General features: G+C 44.0%; 1 protein-coding gene across 1 annotated transcript in view; it reads left to right on the top strand.

Moving 5' to 3' along the window:
- The window catches only part of LOC147986047 (putative E3 ubiquitin-protein ligase SINA-like 6), a 57,106-nt gene extending 35,688 nt beyond the window's left edge, over positions 1 to 21,418 (top strand). The window contains exon 2 of the mRNA XM_087541848.1: positions 20,723 to 21,418. Within this exon, the coding sequence (XP_087397974.1) occupies positions 20,723 to 21,418 (696 nt within the window). The remainder of the gene's footprint in view (positions 1 to 20,722) is intronic.
- The last annotated feature ends 698 nt before the right edge of the window (positions 21,419 to 22,116 follow it).

The following is a 22,116-nucleotide window of genomic DNA, read 5'->3' as shown; positions in this document are numbered from 1 at the left end:
GTGTGAGTGATAGGGGGGTCCTTCCCACGCGACCCAGAAACCGTCGGGGATGTGCCCTCCTGGCACACACGCTTGGCAAAATGAGGTCGTGTGCGACCGGTGAGCGATCAAATACGGTTATACGTAAATTAGTGCTAAAAAATACAATTATACAGGTGAAATAATTTCTGGTTGTAAGTACATCCCACACAGTCAGTCCCGCTAAACGTTCCCGTCCGTATGTACATCCCGCACAGTCGCTCCAAGGAAAATGTTTCCGTTCACAGGTACATCACACACAATTTCCCCGTTAAATCGTTTGTGATAGCGTTGCCATTGCACATGATATTAACAATTTTATCGTTTGCATTATTGAATGCATCACACACGGTGCGTAGCAGAAACTGTGTGGCAAAGGCTGTCCATCACACACGTTTTTATGTGGTAAACGTTTGTGCAAGGCGGCCTAACGCAAACAGTTTTCAAAAGGATGCCATCTGTGATTGTTCATTGATCCAACACAGTTTATTCCTAGAAACTGTGTGTGTTGCGTGAGGTCATCACCCACGGTGTTTTCTCAATAACCATTTGCAATAGAAAAACCCAATTTGCAGGCTAATTGCCCTATTATTAATAATACATTTATTAATCTAATTGACATTCATATTAAGCACATAATACATTTCGTTTCCATATTAAGGAAGCGGGATTTCATAATTGAAATACATCAGAGTACAACATGATATAGCTTCAGCACTCAGCTACCCCATTACACAACTGCACAAGCACCAAGTTTCACATGCAACATCTAGAACCTTTCAAAATTAGCATCATAGATGGTACATAGACAAATGCATCTCATCTAGAAAACTGCTGAAGCGGAAGGCGAATATTGAGCCTTCATTGATGTTGAAGGTCTTTGCAACTTTAGGCCAGTGCCTGTGGATGACTGACCATCCATCCTTCGTCCTCTTCAGAAACACTTCAATATTGAACCGTGGGTGTTGTATGAAAACTTTCCTCGCCTCCTGATCATAGAGGTGGTTTGAGAGATAATCATCAGTGAACTGCTTTAGAAAGGCCTGAAAACAAGGATGTGCATAAATATCTTCTCTATATTGGAAATGGGGTAAAGGAATAAAAAAAAGGGCAAGGTATAATAGTTAGTACCATCTTGTAGTGAAATGATGTCTTCTTCATTGTGCAGACAAAGATCTTGTTGTTTTTTGTCGCTAATTTCTTTATCCTAACAATCTTTCTGAGTTTCTTAACTTGATTGATATGCATGGACAACTCATTTCCCCATATGCAAAAAGGGTCGAACCATGGGTCAAAACCTCTGACAGCAGGACCTACATGTGCAAGACCAAATTGTTAAAAACCTAAATATTAGAATGGTTCCTGCAATTGCACAATAATGTGCTATTAGACAACGGACCATGCACGTGCTAACCTCGATTGTAAACCTCAATGCTTCCCATTATTTCCCTGCAACACATATAAGGTAGTTAGTCATCAGGTTAAGTGAGAGTTCACATGCTATTAGTAAAATATGTTGATGAAAAATAAGCACATTGCAGATTCATCAGATTAATTCAAGCCACATGGAAAACCCATTTATCCAAACAAAGCATGATTAAGAACTAGGAAATATAGCACTTGTATATGTTTCTCATGTATTAAGTGCAGCCAAATTCAATTTATTCCTCACATGCACAACAATTTACTAAATGATGAATAGATTGAATAGGCAACTACCAATTTTTAGCTTTTCTTAAAAATTAGGGTTAGCAACAAATATTCCTCACATGGTATACAATAACAGAATGAACCCACAACAATTGAACATCACATTGCAGAATTGAACCAAACAGTTAACTAAACACCACAACAAATGAACCAAACATTAACTGAGCACCACATTGCACAATATAACATACTCCTAATAGAAGATCAGAGTTAACCAAACCAAGCATGCTTAAGAACTTGAAAATATAGCAATTGTATTTGTTCTCATGTATTTAGTACAGCCAAATTTGATTTACTTCTCACATGGTATACAATAACAGAATGCACCCACAACTATTGAACATCACATTGCATAATTGAACCAAACAGTTAACTCAACACCACAACAAATGAACCAAACGTTAACTGAGCACCACATTACACAATGTATAACATACTAGAAGATCAGACAGTTAACCAAACCAAGCATGCTTAACAACTTGGAAATATAGCAATTGTATTCGTTTCTCATGTATTTTGTAAAGATAAATTCGATTTTCTCACATGGAAGACAATACAAAATTGCATCCTGAATAATTGAACACCACATTTGCAGAATTGAACCAAACAGTTAACTGAAGACGACAACTAATTAATCAAACAGTTAATAAGTGAGCACCACACTACACAGAACATAGAACATATACACTAGAGCAACAGATTGCATGGTAAAATTAGAGAGCACAATTCACTAGAATTTGTTAAGGAAAGGCAGGAGCAGCGCACGTAACGGGTAAACCGAGCATGCTTAACTGGCGTAGCTAGCAAATGGCAAGGTGCTCCTCCAAGATCCGGATGTCAGCACGAATGGCAGCCATCACAACCTCATCCGCGCGTGCGGTCGCGGTTTGCTTCTCCGCTGCCAAATGCTCCTTGAGCTCCTGGCTATACTACGTGCACCATGGCTTAGGGCGGCGCTTATTTGATGGAGGGGCCAATGATTTAGGTGGAAGCACTACAAAAAAAAGACACATCCATGACATTTTGGGCCGAACGAATTTTTTTGTCATACATATGACACTTCTATGACGATAATTGTGACAAAACCCGGTATCATCATAGATGTGGTGGGCTCCTACTTCTATGACAAAAAATCATGACATAAAATGGGCTTTTCGTCCTGGGCGGGTCGGAGACGCAGCTGCATGACATTCTTTGGGCCGTCCATGACGGAAAAAACCGTGGTAGAAGTGAGGGGAGGAAATTTTTGGGGAGTTCCCGGTTACGGTGGGAGGTCGGGGGCCGAGCGATGCGCGTTTCTCTCGTACACGTACGTGCGTGTGTGCGAGGCGTTGGCTCTAACTGAACCCAAGCGAGGCATTGGGCACTAACTGAACCCAAGCGATTGCACTACAGGCTACACGTTATTGAACCCGAGCGATCGATCGATGGCTTTTAACTGAACCCGATCGAGCAATTCCTTCGCTACTGCTGCTAACTGAAGCCAATCGATGCTGCCTCTAGGATGAACAGTGAGCGTTGCGAGGGGTTTTGGATGAATAGTGAGCGGTGGCGTTGCCTCTGGATGAACATGACCCCGTGGTGTGGTGGAGGGCTGATACGTCTCCAATGTATCTATAATTTTTGATTGCTCCATGCTATATTATCTACTGTTTTGGATGTTTATGGGCTTTATTATACACTTTTATATCATTTTTTGGGACTAACCTATTAACCCAGAGCCCATTGCCTGTTTCTGTTTTTACCTCATTTTAGGGTTTCGAAGAAAAGGAAAATAAATCGGAGTCCAATTGACCTGAAACTTCACGGAACTCATTTTTGGAAGGAAAGAAGCCTAGAAGACTTGAAGTGCACGTAAGGGAAGCTTCGAGGAGGCCACCAGGTAGGGGGGCGCGCCCTCCACCCTTGTGGGCCCCTCGTGGCCCCCCTGACGTACTTCTTCTGCCTATATATCTCCATATACCCTAAAAACACCAGGGAGCATAATAGATCGGGAGTTCCGCCGCCAGAAGCCTCCGTAGCCATCGAAAGTCAATCTAGACCCGTTCTGGCACCCTGCCGGAGGGGGAATCCCTCTCCGGTGGCCATCTTCATCATCCCGGTGCTCTCCATGATGAGGAGGGAGTAGTTCTCCCTCGGGGCTGAGGGTATGTACCAGTAGCTATGTGTTTGATCTCTCTCTCTCTCTCTCTCTCTCTCTCTCTCTCTCGTGTTCTTGAGGTGATACGATCTTGATGTATCACGAGCTTTGCTATTATATTTGGATCCTATGATGTTTCTCCTCCCCGTCTACTCTCTTGTAATGGATTGAGTTTCCCCTTTGAAGTTATCTTATCGGATTGAGTCTTTAAAGATTTGAGAACACTTGATGTATGTCTTGCCGTGTATATCTATGGCAACAATGGGATATCACGTGATTCACTTGATGTATGGTTTGGTGATCAACTTGCGGGTTCCGCCCATGAACCTATCCATAGGGGTTGGCACACATTTTCGTCGTGATTCTCCAGTAGAAACTTTGGGGCACTCTTTGAGGTCCTATGTGTTGGTTAAATAGATGAATCTGAGATTGTGTGATGTATATCGTATAATCATACCCACGGATACTTGAGGTGACATTGGAGTATTTAGGTGACATTAGGGTCTTGGTTGACTTGTGTCTTAAGGTGTTATTCTAGTACGAACTCTAGGGCTGTTTGTGACACTTATAGGAATAGCCCAACGGATTGATTGGAAAGAATAACTTTGAGGTGGTTTCGTACCCTACCATAATCTCTTCGTTTGTTCTCCGCTATTAGTGACTTTGGAGTGACTCTTTGTTGCACATTGAGGGATAGTTATGTGATCCAATTATGTTAGTATTGTTGAGGGAACTTGCACTAGCGAAAGTATGAACCCTAGGCCTTGTTTCAACGCATTGCAATACCGTTTACGCTCACTTTTATCATTAGTTACCTTGCTGTTTTTATAATTTCATATTACAAATACCTTTATCTACCATCCATATACCACTTGTATCACCATCTCTTCGCCGAACTAGTGCACTTATACAATTTACCATTGTATTGGGTGTGTTGGGGACACAAGAGACTCTTTGTTATTTGGTTGCAGGGTTGTTTGAGAGAGACCATCTTCATCCTACGCCTCCTACGGATTGATAAACCTTAGGTCATCCACTTGAGGGAAATTTGTTACTGTCCTACAAACCTCTGCACTTGGAGGCCCAACAACGTCTACAAGAAGAAGGCTGTGTAGTAGACATCAAGCTCTTTTCTGGCACCGTTGCCGGGGAGGTGAGTGCTTGAAGGTATATCTTTAGATCTTGCAATCGAGTCTTTTAGTTTCTTGTTTTATCACTAGTGTAGTTTATAAAAGAAAACTATAAAAAATGGAATTGAGTTTGTCTCATACGCTTCACCTTTTAAATATCTTTTGTAAGTATGATGGAAAGGAAAATTGTGCTCAAGTGCTAGAAGAAGAAATCTATAAAATGTTTGGCACTAAATATGTGAATGATTAGCATGATTGCAATGTTGTTAGTACGAATTCTTTGAATATCCATGATGCTAATGATGATTGCACTAGTTATGATGAAAATGTCTCCTATAAACATGTCAATTTTTGTGGAGTACATTGGGTTTGTACGAACACACCAAATAGGGAAGATATATATTGCAAGAGGCATAAGCATTTAGAAACTAAATGGTTGCAAGAAAGGCTAGATGATTGTGCTGAAAATTTATATTTTCTTAGCCGTACTTGTGAACTTTGCAATGAGCATGATCATCTCAATACCCAATGCAAATTGTTTCATGATCGTATCGTTTCCAAAAATTGTGATGACTTGATTTCCCTTGCACATCTTAATGAACTTAGTTTGCTCTTGGGTTATGAAGAAATGAAACGTATAACTAAGGATATTCGAAAATTTGCCCTTGATAGAGTTCTTCATTTTCATCTAGAGGAAATTTATATGTATTGTGCGGTGAATTGTATTGAAAATCCTTATATTGCCAACTACATAAAGAAAAGAAAACAAATAGAAGATGAAGAGAATACAAATGAAAGGGAATAGACTTCCCAATATCCTCCTATTATTTATTATGATGAATCAGGTAACAAGGAGGAGCCTCCTATTCAACCAATCTCATTAATAAGGAGCTCCAAAAGGAGGATTGAACCCACACATGATGTGGTGAAGAAGAAGAAAAGAAAAAGGAAGAGAGGTAAAAAGGTATCCCTCCCAAATAATGGTGCTCCTATTACTATTGTGCCTCATGAAAATGTAATTGTGGAAGATAATGATACTTCTTATGATCTTGAAAATCTTTTTGGCACTTTCTTGGAAGAATATGATAATTGCTATACTATTGGTGCTATCCATACTATTAATGATGAGAGTGATTATGCTTATGATATGAAAAGGCCCAAGCTTGGGGATGCTATATTTGATAAAGATGATGTTTTTGAGAATATATTTGCTGCAATTAATGTTTGTACTAAGCTTGGGGAAGCTATGTTTAATGACGATATTTTTAGTCCCCCAAATTTTGATATGCAAATTTATAATGATGATAGCATGCCTCCTACTTATGATGATTATTGTGATGATACTTATGCTATAAAAAGTAGTGATTATATTTATAAAACTTGTCATGATTATGGTTACCCATTTTCTGAACATTACCCTTTTAATGTGGAAACAATTTATAGTATTCGAGTCTCTTATGATACTCCCACTATTATTCATGAGAAGAATCTTGCTTATGTGGAGAGTAGTAAATTTTCTATGCTTGTAGATCATGAAAAGAATGCTTTAGGTGCTGGTTATATTGTTAAATTCATTCATGATGCTACTGAAAATTATTATGAGGGAGGAATATATGCTTGTAGGAATTTCAATAATATCAAGTTTCCTCTCTATGTGCTTAAAGTTTTGAAGTTATGCTTGTTTTACCTTCCTATGCAAGTTGATTCTTGTTCCCACAAGTTGTTTGCTCACAAAATCCCTATGCATAGGGAGAGGGTTAGGATTAAATGTGCTAGTCATATTCGTCATAATGCTCTCTTTATGTTTCAATTCTTATCCTTTATGTGAGCATCGTTGAAATCATCATGCCTAGCTAGGGGCGTTAAACGATATCGCTTGTTGGGAGGCAACCCAATTTTATTTTAGTTCCTTGATTTTTGTTACTGTTTAGTAATAAATAATTCATATATCCTCTGTTTATATGTGGTTTTATGCTTTTAATTAGTGTTTGTGCCAAGTAGAACCTTTGGGGACACTTGGGGGAAGTCTTTGTGATCATGCTGTAAAAGCCAGAAACTTTAGCGCTCACGAGAACTGCTGTCATTTTTATTTGGAGAGTGATATTTAGTTAATTCTTTTTTAAGATGATTAATAGATAAATTCCTCACGTCCATCAATGTATTTTAGAATTTTTGGGGTTCCAGAGCTTGCGCTAGCTACAGATTACTACAGACTGTTCTGTTTTTGACAAATTCTGTTTTTCGTGTGTTGTTTGCTTATTTTGATGAATCTATGGCAAGTAAAATAGTTTATGAACCATATAGAAGTTGGAATACAGTAGGTATAACACCCATATAAATAAAGAATGAGTTCATTACAGTACCTTGAAGTGGTCTTTTGTTTTCTTTCGCTAACGGAGCTCACGAGATTTTCTACTTTAAGTTTTGTGTTGTGAAGTTTTCAAGTTTTGGGTAAAGATTTGATGGATTATGGAACAAGGAGTGTCAAGAGCCTAAGCTTGGGGATGCCCATGGCAACCCCAATATAATCTAAGGACACCTAAAAGCCAAAGCTTGGGGATGCCCCGGAAGGCATCCCCTCTTTCGTCTACTTCTATCGGTAACTTTACTTGGAGCTATATTTTTATTCGCCACATGATATGTGTTTTGCTTGGAGCGCCATTTTATTTTATTTAGTTTTGCTTACTATTTGAATAAAATACCAAGATCTGAAATTATTAAATGGTAGAGTCTTCACATAGTTGCATAATTATTCGACTACTCATTGATCTTCACTTATATCTTTCGGAGTAGTTTGTCGTTTGCTCTAGTGCTTCACTTATATCTTTTAGAGCACAAAGGTGATTTTATTTTGAAGAAATAGATGAACTCTCATGCTTCACTCATATTATTTTGAGAGTCTTAAATAGCATGGTAATTTTCTTAAATAATCCTAAAATGCTAGGCATCCAAGAATAGTAAAATTTTCTTATGAGTGTTTTGAATACTAAGAGAAGTTTGATGATTGATGGTTGTTTTGAGATATTGAGGTAATAATATCAAAGTCGTGCTAGTTGAGTAGTTGTGAATTCGAGGAATACTTGTGTTGAAGTTTGCAAGTCCCGTAGCATGCACGTATGGTAAACGTTGTGTAACAAATTTGAAACATGAGGTGTTATTTGATTGTCCTCCTTATGAGTGGCGGTCGGGGACGAGCGATGGTCTTTTCCTACCAATCTATCCCCCTAGGAGCATGCGCGTAGTACCAAGGTTTTTGATGACTTGTATATTTTTTCAATAAGTATGTGAGTTCTTTATGACTAATGTTGAGTCCATGGATTATACGCACTCTCACCCTTCCATCATTGCTAGCCTCTTCGGTACCGTGCATTGCCCTTTCTCACATAGAGAGTTGGCGCAAACTTCGCCGGTGCATCCAAACCCCGTGATATGATACGCTCTGTCACACATAAACCTCCTTATATCTTCCTCAAAACAGCCACCATACCTACCTATTATGGCATTTCCATAGCCATTCCGAGATATATTGCCATGCAACTTTCCACCGCTCCGTTTATTATGACACGCATCATCATTGTCATATTGCTTTGCATGATCATGTAGTTGACATCGTATTTGTGGCAAAGCCACCTCTCATAATTCTTTCATACATGTCACTCATGCATCATCGCAATCCCGGTACACCGCCGGAGGCATTCATATAGAGTCATATCTTGTTCTAGTATCAAGTTGTAATCATTGAGTTGTAAATAAATAGAAGTGTGATGATCATCATTTTCTAGAGCATTGTCCCAAGTGAGGAAAAAAAGAAAAAAAAAGAGAAAGGCCATAAAAAAAGAGAAGGCCCAAAAAAAGAAGAGAAAGGCCATAAAAAAGAGAAGGCCCAAAACATGAAAAAAATGAAAATGAGAGAAAAAGAGAGAAGGGACAATTCTACTATCCTTTGCCACACTTGTGCTTCAAAGTAGCACCATGATCTTCATAATAGAGAGTCTCTTGTTTTGTCACTTTCATATACTAGTGGGAAATTTTCATTATAGAACTTGGCTTGTATATTCCAACAATGGGCCTCCTCAAGTTCCCTAGGTCTTCGTGAGCAAGCAAGTTGGATGCACACCCACTTAGTTTCTTTTGTTGAGCTTTCATACATTTATAGCTCTAGTGCATCCGTTGCATGGCAATCCCTACTCCTTGCATCGACATCAATTGATGGGCATCTCCATAGCCCATTGATTAGCCTCGTTGATGTGAGACTTTCTCCTTTTTGTCTTCTCCACATAACCCCTATCATCATGTTCTATTCCACCCATAGTGTTATGTCCATGGCTCACGCTCATATATTGCGTGAAAGTTTATGAGTTTGAGATTACTAAAGTATGAAACAATTGCTTGGCTTGTCATCGGGGTTGTGCATGATGAGAGCATTCTTGTGAGACGAAAATGAAGCATGACTAAACTATATGATTTTGTAGGGATGAACTTTCTTTGGCCATGTTATTTTGAGAAGACATAATTGCTTAGTTAGTATGCTTGAAGTATTATCATTTTTATGTCAATATGAACTTTTGTTTTGAATCTTTCGGATCTGAATATTCATACCACAATTAAGAAGAATTACATTAAAATTATGCCAAGTAGCACTCCGCATCAAAAATTATGTTTTTATCATTTACCTACTCGAGGACGAGCAGGAATTAAGCTTGGGATGCTGATACGTCTCCAACGTATCTATAATTTTTGATTGCTCCATGCTATATTATCTACTGTTTTGGATGTTTATGGGCTTTATTATACACTTTTATATCATTTTTTGGGACTAACCTATTAACCTAGAGCCCAGTGCCAGTTTCTGTTTTTACCTCGTTTTAGGGTTTCGAAGAAAAGGAAAATAAAACGGAGTCCAATTGACTTGAAACTTCACGGAACTCATTTTTGGAAGGAAAGAAGCCCAGAAGACTTGAAGTGCATGTAAGGGAAGCTTCAAGGAGGCCACGAGGTAGGGGGCGCGCCCACCCCCTAGGGCGCGCCCTCCACCCTCGTCGTCCCCTCGTGGCCCCCTGACGTACTTCTTCCGCCTATATATCTCCATATACCCTAAAAACACCAGGGAGCATAATAGATCGGGAGTTCTGCCGCCAGAAGCCTCCATAGCCACCAAAAGTCAATCTAGACCTGTTCCAGCACCCTGCCGGAGGGGGAATCCCTCTCCGGTGGCCACCTTCATCATCCCGGTGCTCTCCATGACGAGGAGGGAGTAGTTCTCCCTCGGGGCTGAGGGTATGTACCAGTAGCTATGTGTTTGATCTCTCTCTCTCTCTCTCGTGTTCTTGAGGTGATACGATCTTGATGTATCACGATCTTTGCTATTATATTTGGATCCTATGATGTTTCTCCTCCCCCTCTACTCTCTTGTAATGGATTGAGTTTCCCCTTTGAAGTTATCTTATCGGATTGAGTCTTTAAAGATTTGAGAACACTTGATGTATGTCTTGCCGTGTATATCTGTGGTGACAATGGGATATCACGTGATTCACTTGATGTATGTTTTGGTGATCAACTTGCGGGTTCCGCCCATGAACCTATGCATAGGGGTTGGCACACGTTTTCGTCGTGATTCTTTGGTAGAAACTTTGGGGCACTTTTTGAGGTCCTATGTGTTGGTTGAATAGATGAATCTGAGATTGTGTGATGCATATCGTATAAGCATACCCACGGATACTTGAGGTGACATTGGAGTATCTAGGTGACGTTAGGGTTTTGGTTGATTTGTGTCTTAAGGTGTTATTCTAGTACAAACTCTAGGGCTGTTTGTGACACTTATAGGAATAGCCCAACAGATTGATTGGAAAGAATAACTTTGAGGTGGTTTTGTACCCTACCATAATATCTTCGTCTGTTCTCCGCTATTAGTGACTTTGGAGTGTCTCTTTGTTGCATATTGAGGGATAGTTATGTGATCCAATTATGTTAGTATTATTGAGGGTACTTGCACTAGCGAAAGTATGAACCCTAGGCCTTGTTTCAACGCATTGCAATACCGTTTACGCTCACTTTTATCATTAGTTACCTTGCTGTTTTTATAATTTCAGATTACAAATACCTTTTATCTACCATCCATATACCACTTGTATCACCATCTCTTCGCCGAACTAGTGCACCTATACAATTTACCATTGTATTGGGTGTGTTGGGGACACAAGAGACTCTTTGTTATTTAGTTGCAGGGTTGTTTGAGAGAGACCATGTTCATCCTACGCCTCCTACGGATTGATAAACCTTAGGTCATCCACTTGAGGGAAATTTGCTACTGTCCTACAAACCTCTGCACTTGGAGGCCCAACAACGTCTACAAGAAGAAGGTTGTGTAGTAGACATCAAGGGCTGGATGAACAGTAGACGGTGGAGGGGTGCCCGTGGAGGGGTGGTTGAACAGGACCCCGTGGTGTGGAGGGCTGGATGAATAGTAGATGGTGGAGGGGAGCCCGTGTGGATGGGTGGTTGAACAGTAGCCGGTGGAGTAGCGCGCGGTGGAGGCTGGATGAATAGGAGCCCGTGGAGGCTGGAGGAGGTCGACGGTAGCCCGTGGAGGCTGGAGGAGGTTGACGGTCGAGATGAACAGTATCCCTTGGAGTCCCGTTTTGCGGTACGCCACACCCCTCCCGATGAACAGGACCCCTGTTTCGACCGTAGCGCTCCAACACAAGTCCGTTTCATCCGTTTTGCGGTACGCCACACCCCTCCCGATCAACAAGACCCCCGTTTCGACCGTAGGAGGTCCGCTTCGTTCGTTTTGCGGTAAGCCACACCCCTCCCGATCAACATGACCACCGTTTCGACCGTAGGAGGTCCGTTTCCTCCGTTTTGCGGTACGCTAGACCCCTCCCGATCAACAGGACCCCATTCCGAACGTAGGAGGTCCGTTTCCTCCGTTGTGCGGTTCGCCAGGCATCGTTTCCATCGCCTGTTCCGTCCAAGCCCTCCCGATGAACATGACCACGCATTCCGTTCCGACCCAACCGGTTGGCTCCCACACATTCCATTGCCTCCCGATGAACACGACGCATTCCGTTGGCTCCCCATGAACAAGACGCATTCCGTTGTCTCCCCATGAACACGACGGCGACGCTGTTTCTCCGTTCCGACCCAGCCATGTACACGAGCGCTGGCCGTATGTATGCGCGAGTAGGCGTTCGAGACCCCGCCCGTATGTACACATACGTGGCCGTATTTTCTTTCTTGCACCCTGGCCGTTGTACGTACGTGTACATGCTACATGCGCGCCTCTACTACGACACGTACGCGCCTCTACTACGACACATGTGCGCCTCTACATCCACCAGTATATATGTACGTACACGTTCGCGACCAGAATGACAACGCTACGTACGCTTCGACCAGGTGGGTCCCGACTATCAGGCACTTCCTTGCCTGCGAAGATGTAGCTGGTGGGTCCTAGCAGTCAGGGGGGCGAATCATTTTTTTTACCCGGACGCAGTTCCTTGAAGATGTAGCTGGTGGGTCCCAGCAGTCAGGGGCAAACGTTTTTTTCGCGAAATACGGTGGCCCGTTCGGTGGGTCCCTGCTGTCAGGTGGAGGAATAATTATTTTACACGTAATAAGGAGGCACTTCCTTGCTGCGGCCGTGGACCCAGCTGTCAGACTCTCCACGTACAGTCCACGTCCGATGGAAGCCGTTCCTTGACCACGTTGACCACGCCGCGCCGAGAGCACCAGGGCGGTGGACTACGGCGAGGCCTAGGAAGGGGACAACACGGAGCCGGGGAAGACGCGGCAGTGGATGCCCACGCGTAGAGGAGTACGAGGGTTCACTGGTTTGCTGCGGTGTGATGCTACCGTCGTCGAAGAATAACAGGGGGTGTGGGTGAGTAGAGGGATGGCCTGGCCAGCGGTGGGAGTAGTAGGGGGCGGTGAGGCCTCCGCCGCATCGCAGCCGGCCATGGGAGGCAGGAGCACGAGGCACGACCGGCGCTGGTTTGGGCGGCTGGAGCAAGAAGACCAGAGGTTGAAGAAGCACTACGGCCATTTGATGGACACCGTACGGTCACTGGAGCTAGAATCGTGCATATTGACTAAGTTGACAAAGCCCTCCGTCCCCGTCAACTTAGTAGGCCCACAAGTCAGCCTGCCACTATACTGGGTCCCAGCTAACAGGGGGAGTATTCATTTTTTTGTCCGTAATAAGGAGGCACTTCCTTGCGTGCGAAGATATAGCTGGTGGGTCCGAGCTGTCAGCGGCGGTAACGTTTTTTTCACGAAATACAGAGGCCCTTTCAGTGGGTCCCTGATGTTAGGTGGAGGAATCATTATTTTGCGCGTAATAAGGAGGCATTTCCTTGCGTGCGGCCGTGGACCCACCTGTAGGCCTCTCCACGTACATTCCACTTCAGATGCATGTCGGTCATTGACCATGTTGACCAGGCCGCGCCGAGAGCACCAGGGCGGTGGACGACTTCGAGGCCTAGGAAGGGAACGACACGGAGGCAGGGAAGACTCGACAATTGTTTCCCACGCGGAGGGGAGTACGACTGTACGAGGGTTTACTGGTTCGTCTGCCATCGCCGGAGAATAACAGCAGGTGTGGGTGAGTAGAGGGATGGCTAGGCCAGCGATGGGAGTACGGTGGGGCGGTGAGGCCTGCGCGGCAGCACAACCGGCCGCGGGGAGGAGGGAGCAGGCAGTCCCGCCGGCGCTTGTTTGAGCGGCTGGAGTAGGAAGAGCAGAGATTGAAGAAGCACGATGGCCGTTCATTGGACATCCAACAGTCACTGCTTGTGCGTCAACCTTTTTTTAGGAAAGCCTCAAATCTGTGGAAAACAACATATAGCCCATCTGCCATTATTTCTAATAATTTACAGCCCATTTGCTAATTCTTAAGGTTTTTTTGGAGCCCATATTCTTTTTGTTAGCTTTACAGCCCATATTGTGGCCATAGTTAAAAAATTATACGAAATTTTGCATATTTCGGTGCAGTCCGAACTGTTTTTAATCCCGAAATTTCGACTCACATTCAAACTGATTTTAAAAATAAATGTATATCAATATAAAATCTAACAAATTCTCCACACATAAAAATTAATGTAATTTAAAATCTCGAAATGAAAAAAATATATTTGAAACTAATTGCCAGTTTGATGTGTTTTAAAAATGTACAACCCATATCTCATTACTGATAGGCCATTTTCTCGGCCAGCCGAATGAAGCTCTCCTCGTCTTGAAAGATTTGCAATCCAACAGGCCTGACAAAGCGACTTACTTGGCAAATCACAAAAAAACTGGGCTGTGGCCGTGGACCCAGCTATCAGCCTCTCCACGTACAGTACTCTTCCGATGGAAGTCGGTCGTTGACCACATTGACCACGCCGCGCCAAGAGCACCAAGGCGGTGGACGACGGTGAGGCCTAGGAAGGGGACGACGTGGAACCGGGGAAGACGCAGCAGTGGATGCCCACACGGAGAGGAGTACGAGGGTTCACTGGTTCGGCTGCGGCGTGAGGCTGCCGTCGCCGCAGAATAATAGGGGGTGCAGGTGAGTAGAGGGATACCCTGGGCCAGCGGTGGGAGTAGTAGGGGGCGGTGAGGCCTCCGCGGCATCACAGCCGGCCACGAGAGGCAGGAGCACGTGGCACGACTGGCGCTGCTTTGGGCGGCTGGAGCAAGAAGATGAGAGATTGAAGAAGAATGACGGTCGTTGGATGTAAATCCAACGCCTTCTTAGGCTTCGACCTACTGGCCCACATGTCAGTCAGTCCATTTGTTTTTTAGTCCATTTGGTGGGCTGGGTGAAACAATGATGTAGCATCTATGCAGCCCGTTTAAATCCAATTTGCATTTTTCTCGAAATCCGCGGACTTGCTGGGCTGGGTGAAAATATCATGTTGGGCTAGACGGAGAAATGTTATAAAAACATAAACACATGATTGCACATCAGTAAAATCTTTGCAAGCTTATGTATGCAATCACTAGGAGTTAACTTGCCAAGTTATATATAAACAATTATTATTATTATTTTGTAAGAACTTTCAACTTATGAAATAAAATATCATTTTAATTTGATGAGTTAATAGTACGTGGGGTATTATTATTTTTTAGGCTAGACGTGGGACAGTTGAGTTGGTTCTAGGGGAAAGTACTGGTAGAAAACTCATTTTACATCGAAAAAGAAAGTGGGAGAAAATTCAGAGACCTGCTGGGTCCACCTGAGGAGGGGAATATGTTGGGAGGAAGGAGATGCAAAGCACGGCAGCCGAGTGAACTAGTTTTTTTACGGACAAGTGAACTAGTTTACATACATAAGCAAATAGCCACTAAAAAAAGCAATCAGGTTAATGGGTTCCTAAAAGAAATATTTCGGACAAAACAGATAATTACGACACATAGGCTAATGCATGAAACACTCACATGATAAAGGTGCTTATAAATAGATAAAGTACAACATCTAGACCTTCCTGGCACGCTTGATCATGACGCTGCGGCTGTCCGTGTACTCATCAGTTACGGGAAGCAGACACGCCCTCATGTCCAAGATCTGCCTGTACATGTCATAGCATGCGTATGCGTCCTTGGCCGCGTAGGTTATGTAGGCTTGATTCAGAGGTACCTCCCACGTGTTCAGGTCGTCTTCTTTCATGTTGGCGTATCAGGGGTCGATGATGGTCTCAGCGAGGTCAACCACAGAGTCCTTCTCTTGCCCGTTGCTGATGATCTTGTATTGCTTCTGGATGTCGACAAGCTTGTTGCACCAGATGGCCGAATCATCGCGTTCTTCCTTCTCTCCACCGTAGCGAAGGTGCAGTCGGTGCTGCCGATGAAACGGGCGAATGCTCCAGAACCTGGTGCAACCATAGGACTGAGGCGAGGCAGAGCTTCACCGAGTCCGTATCGTTGGTGTACATCACATTCAACTTGGTGCAGCCATAGGACTGAATGGCGAACTCAAAGGGGAACTCCTTGCCGAAGTCCATATCTAGCAGGCTCACTCCTCGGATCGCCATTGGAGTCTCTTCGAGTGAACGAGTGTGTAGGCGGCGACAACAGTTTGTTTTCCAGCTCTTGGGAAACTGGATTCAATAATAAGCTGAGTGTGTATAGGCGACAACAGTTACTACCCCTCCCTCGTTTGCTGCATGCCCGACAGAAGATGCACCCTCGGCCACACGTCGGTTCACGAGTGGGTCTGTATTGGTACTGTAATAACATGAGTTAGTGGTCACTTTACTTAAATTTAATTAGCTTTAATAGAAATTTATACTTAAAACAAGCAATGCATTCGCTCGTTCTATCAGTGCCACAGGATCAACATGCACAACAATTAGAATTATTATTCTCAGGACGCACATGATCAACACATTTGTCGCACTTTCACAAATATAATACTACCAAGTTTGAACTGTTTGTTATGGTTGTTGTCCGCTGCATCATCATGCCGTGTTTCCTAGCTTGCAAGATTCAGAACCAACAAATAAGATCCAAATAATAAGTACAACAAAGGTGCCTACACATCTCATTGATTCCAGCTTGCAAGATTCAGAACCAACAAATAAGATCCAAATAATAAGTACAACAAAGATGCCTACACATCTCATTGATTCCCAGCTTGCAAGATTCAGAACCAACAAATAAGATTCAAAAAGTAAGTACAACAAAGATGCCTACACATCTCACTGATTCCCAGCTTGCAAGATTCAGAACCAACCCATTAGAGCCTTTTGATAAAGTGAATATCGGGATTAAATCCATCTTGGATAGCCATGTCATACATCGTAGAACTTGGCGAATGCTCTTGACTGTCACAACATCTGTAGTTGAGTATTCCTATTTGCACAACATGTTTGCATAGCAAAAACAAGGAGACAGGAGAGCATGATTTTGCTTTAATAGCGGCCTCCTTGAACTCAACCTCCAGCTCTACTTGGATGAGGTCTGCCTGGAGTTCCATGATTCAATTCATGCGCCTTTTTCTGCAGTTCAGCTGAAATGAAGCAAAGATTGCATCATTCAGCTAGCAAGAAGTACTTGCTCTTGTGAGCTGGCAGGTTTTTTTAGTAGTTGCACTAAAATTGAGGAACATTAAGGTTGGCTGTCCGGCTCATGTAAGGTGCAACTATAATTTTCTTATCCTTTTGTGCAGTTCCACTAAAATAAAGTGCCATTGTGGTGACAGTGACAGCTCCATCTTGCAAAGGCTAATAAATGTTGCACGAGATTACCTACAGAACTTGACGGAGATTTTGGAAACTCCAATCACCATTTTGTGTAGTTCCACCAAAATTGAGAGATGTTGCCCATGTGACATTTTAGTTGAACTGCACAAGACACTCGTTCCAAAAAAAGTGTTTTGTGCAGTTCACCAAAAGGTCACAAGAGCAATAAGGTGAAATGGATATCCCTATCTGCACAAAAAGATAGAAAGTAAACAATTGCTGGTCAATAAGAATATACGAAACATATAAAAAATGAAAAAGAAGCATCTTAATTATGTTCATGGCAATCACGCAAGGATACTAGAAATTTTAAAACGTCAGCAATGCTTCATGTTACGAGAAGCATTACGATCAACAATGAGATTCCTCAAATATGGGATTACTTTAATGGTGGCATTGCTTGTTTACCAGACACAGTAAATCAACAGCAGCTAAAGAGTTGGTTTAAGGGCATGGGACCGTGGGGACACCAGGACACTCAGCAGCGTAAAGGAGCAACTTACTTATCATACTGCGGAAAACAGCAGGAGTGCCATTTGTAACACAGTTTAATTGCATCTTATCACTGGAGGCATTAGATTAACAATAACACTGGTTAGACATGTCCCTAAGGTAACAGTGTGATCGCTTCATTTTACATGCGCCCTTATATTAACAATAGCAAAAGGTTGGTATAAGGACATGCAATAGTGGACGCATCAGCACAATGTACCTACAAGGAGGCATAAAGTGGTGATGCCGAGTTTGTTCATGCTATGTGAGGGCAGCAAACCTAACCCTGGAGACCTTGTACTATGTGAGGGCAGCAAATCTAATCCTGGAGACCTTTTACTATGCGAGGGCAGCAAATCTAATCCTGGAGACCTTTTACTATGTGAGGGCAGCAATCTAATCCTGGAGACCTTTTACTATGTGAGGGCAGCAAATCTAATCCTGAGACCTTTTACTATGTGAGGGCAACAAATGTAATCCTGAGACCTTTTACTATGTGAGGGCAGCAAATCTAATCCTGGAGACCTTTTATTATGTGATGGCAGCAAATCTAATCCTGAACATACTCTGTTGACTTGTCCACCAGGCACCACTTTCTATCCTTTTTTCAACCAATAATAGATTTGTTCCTTATCCAGTTTGTACTGCGTTTTCCCATTATTTCCCTTTTCAACCAAGAGACCAGTTGGGTATCCGGTCTCTACTACTTTCACCATATTATTTCCTCTTCGAATCAAGTCCTAGATTCATGCTACAACTTTCCCCCCTTTCTTCGTTGTTTGAACAAAGCCCTAGATTCGAATGCATGAAGTAGCTTTACCTCTAATAATACTAAAAATTTAGGTGGCTTTGGAAGAGCTGATGGGAGTAGAAAAAGATGCACATGCAGACACGTGGGGAGCTGGGGTAGTAGAGCAAGGCCGCTTTCGAAGAACTTATACCTGAGGGTCGCCGGGATGTCGGCGACAGCAGGTCGGATCTGCGGACAATACGACAGGGAGGAAGAAAGGTCGGAGGACCTACCGAGCCGACGCCGTGTTGGAGAGAACGACACAGGCAGAGGATCGGGCCCCTCCAGCAGCTGTGGGTTTCCTCCCTCGACGGCGATGACCGCGTGAATGATGCCTGCGGTCGCCAGCACCATCTGGAAACGCCGCGCGTTGCGGGGTCGCAGGTCGGTGCCTTAGATGATTTGGCATAGCCGACTGCCGCTCGTGTCCATCACCTCCATAGGTGCTTGTGGCTTCTGGTCACTTGGTCTTGGATTGGAGTGAGCAGTGTTGCATAGAGACTTGGGAGTAGATGGATTGGAGTGGTGGGGCTATACTAGCAAGTAGTTGTACGTACTAGTACAATAGTGGGCTCACATAGCAATTTTGTCTCATGCAAGAGCCTGGCTATATGCGTGCTCCAATGTTCGCAACTGCAACGTTCGGTTTGCGCTTGGCTCTTCGCCTCTTCGAGAAGACGAACAATGATGTTACTACTAATGCTTCTACAGTGTTGAATCCACTGCTGCATATCCGTCCACCGCGAGCAGGACGGATAGCTTGTTGTTTGCGAGCAACCGCGCGCATGGGTGAGGGAGAAGGTGTGTAGTAAAATCAAGCTTCTCCTCGTTGTACGAGTTGACGCGACACATCATAGCACTGGCCCCACATGCTTGCCTCTAAACTTGGCTGAAAGACCCGTAGTGTACAATATATTTGCCGCAACCTCTAACATTTACCCACCACAAATTAAAATATATGTGGCCGTATGCATTGTTCTGATGCAGAGGCTGGGGAGTCCCCCCTTTTCAAAAAAAAACAAATTAAAATATATATTCCTGTCTTGACCAGATGAGCGTGCAAACTACAATCACCAGGGTGTCAGGTAGGCCAGAAGACTATTTTAATTTTTTTTAAAAACTTTGAGACGGCCACATAGCATGGAGCCGACTCTAATGATTTTAAGCTTACATGCACGGTACACGCTATCCTAGACTACTCTACACATGAAACTGCCACACGAGCGTCCGGGCTGCGCTTGGCTCTTCGCCTCTTCGGGAAGCCGAACAATGATGGAGTACTACTGCACTGGAGGAGTACTACAGTACGCTTCTGGCCATCTGACACCGATTGAACTGCCGCATGTCCACTGCGTGCGGGAGGGAGGGCGTGTAGCGAAAGCTTCTCCTAGTCTTGCCAGCCACCATGTTCATGGGCGAGGGAGGGACGCTCCTGCCTTTGCGTGTATGACAGGTGGGCCAGACAGGTGTGTGGCCAACCTGTCATACAGCCAAAGGCAGGTGCAGTTAAGTCCGCGAGGGAGAGGATAATCAAACTTCTCGTTGATGTACGAGTTGACGCGACACATCAAAGCACTACACTCGATATATTTCAATAATTTGCGTTTATCGATGCATTAATTACAACGCATGCATGCATGCCGTGACTCTCCTTTTGATACTCCCTCCGGTCCTTTTTACTCTGCATATTAGGTTTGTCTGAAGTCAATCTCATCCAACTTTGACCAAATTTATACAAAAAATTATTAACATTCACATAACAACATATTTATTATTAGATCCATCTCGAAATATATTTTCATATTATATTTATTAGATGTTATAGATGTTAATATTTTTCTAATATAAATTTGGTCAAACTTAGCAAACTTTGATTCCAGACAAAGCTAATGTGCGGAGTAAAAAGGACCAGAGGGAGTACTTGCATGTGTTGATTTAATGCACCTTGAAGTAGTATAAAATATGTGACGGTAAAGCTTTGTAATACCTCGGCCCAAGTCGAGAGATGGTTGTGCACGAGGAGGGCGAGATCATGCAGACCGAACAGGACCCGACGATGAGCTCTCTAAGGTCTCGATGGACCTCACTGTGCTCCACTGCCCCTTGTGCCTCCGCCCCTTGACGCCTCTAGTGTATGAGGTTCAAATACACCTCATCCGTTCGGCTGATTGAGCAAGGTGCAGGTTTCTTGATTGATGTGCTGTTCGATTGATTTCTGCAGTGCAAGGGAGGGCACCTGGCCTGCGCGGACTGCCGCGTCGAGTGCCCCGGGAACCAGAGGCAGTGCCAGAAGTGCGAGCGCGGCGGTGGCTTCGACGTGCGGAGCACGGCGGTGGACTCCGTCCTTTCGTTGGTGAGGGTGAAGTGCCCGCACGAAGGCTGTGGGCTCTACGTCACTTACCACAAGCTCGCCGATCACCAGAGCGTGTGTCCGCTCGCGCCCTGCAAATGCCCCATGCCCATTTGCGGCTACGAAGGCCCGCCGCCGGCACTCTACCACCACATCAGCACTGCGCATCCCATGCCCGTGCACATGATCCAGTACGGCAAGGTGCTCCAGCTGCAAGTGCCACTGTCGGAGCCACGGCTCTTGCTGTTCGTGGAGGAGGACCGCCGCGCGTTTTTCTTGGTCGGCGGCGTGCTCGACATCGGCGCGCCTATCGCCGTGTCGGTCGTCTGCATTAGAGCGGGGGCATCCCCACTGCCGCACTACGTGGCCAAGCTGTGGGCGAACGGCCCGCCGGGGGAGCCCAAAGGCATGACCGACGCCGTCAAGGTGGAAATGGAGGTGACAAGCAGCAGGGATCCCGATGATGTCGACATGCAGGAGCTGACCTTCTTGACAGTTCCGCCCAAGCTGCTGGCCGGGGCTAAGCTTGTGTCCCTCCACATTCAGATTGACAAGCTCACGTCCTAAATGTTTCTACAGTTCCTTCTGTTTATCTTAGTAATATGCTAATATAGGGATTACCTTGGTCTACTTTAGCTTAAGAAATGGTGGGTTTTGGTGGCGATGCAACAATTACTTCGACATCAGATCAGTAATTTCCAATAGTTGAACGGATATTTTGTGTCTGTTGGATATAAAGTTCCTTTGGGTAAGAAGTACTACTTGTCATCAAAATGGATAAAAAGAGATGTATGTAGACGTATTTTAGTTCTAGATACGTCCCTTTTTATCCATTTTGATGACAAGCACTCCCTCCGTTCCACAATACATGCCTTCCATTTGTCAAAATATAGATGTATCTAGACATGTTTTAGTATATAGGTACATCCATGATAGAGCCAATCGGATGGTTGAGAACACTACAACTCGTAGCTACGGATGCGTGCGTGACTCCCAGATGCAGAGGCCGGGGGTCATCATCCTCCTTTTCGAGAAAAAAACAGACGCGTGTGTGAGAGGACGAGTGCGTGCGTGCACCTCATCTCTTCCTGTATAACGTACTACTAAACTCAGAGTACAAGTTTTTGTGGGTGGCACGATGGTGCGTGCGAGAAGTCCCAAGAGATAGGTTTAATGCGTCTGAAAAAAGACTAGCCTAGAGCTCGCCACGCGGCTATTCCTGTCGAACGCCCCATTAACCGTAAGATATGTATACGACGGTGCGA

Source organism: Triticum urartu, chromosome 2A (genome assembly GCF_056163025.1).
Source record: "Triticum urartu cultivar PI428250 chromosome 2A, HENAU_Tu73, whole genome shotgun sequence".
NCBI classification, from domain to species: Eukaryota; Viridiplantae; Streptophyta; class Magnoliopsida; order Poales; family Poaceae; genus Triticum; species Triticum urartu.
This window is presented reverse-complemented; position numbering and strand designations above follow the sequence as displayed.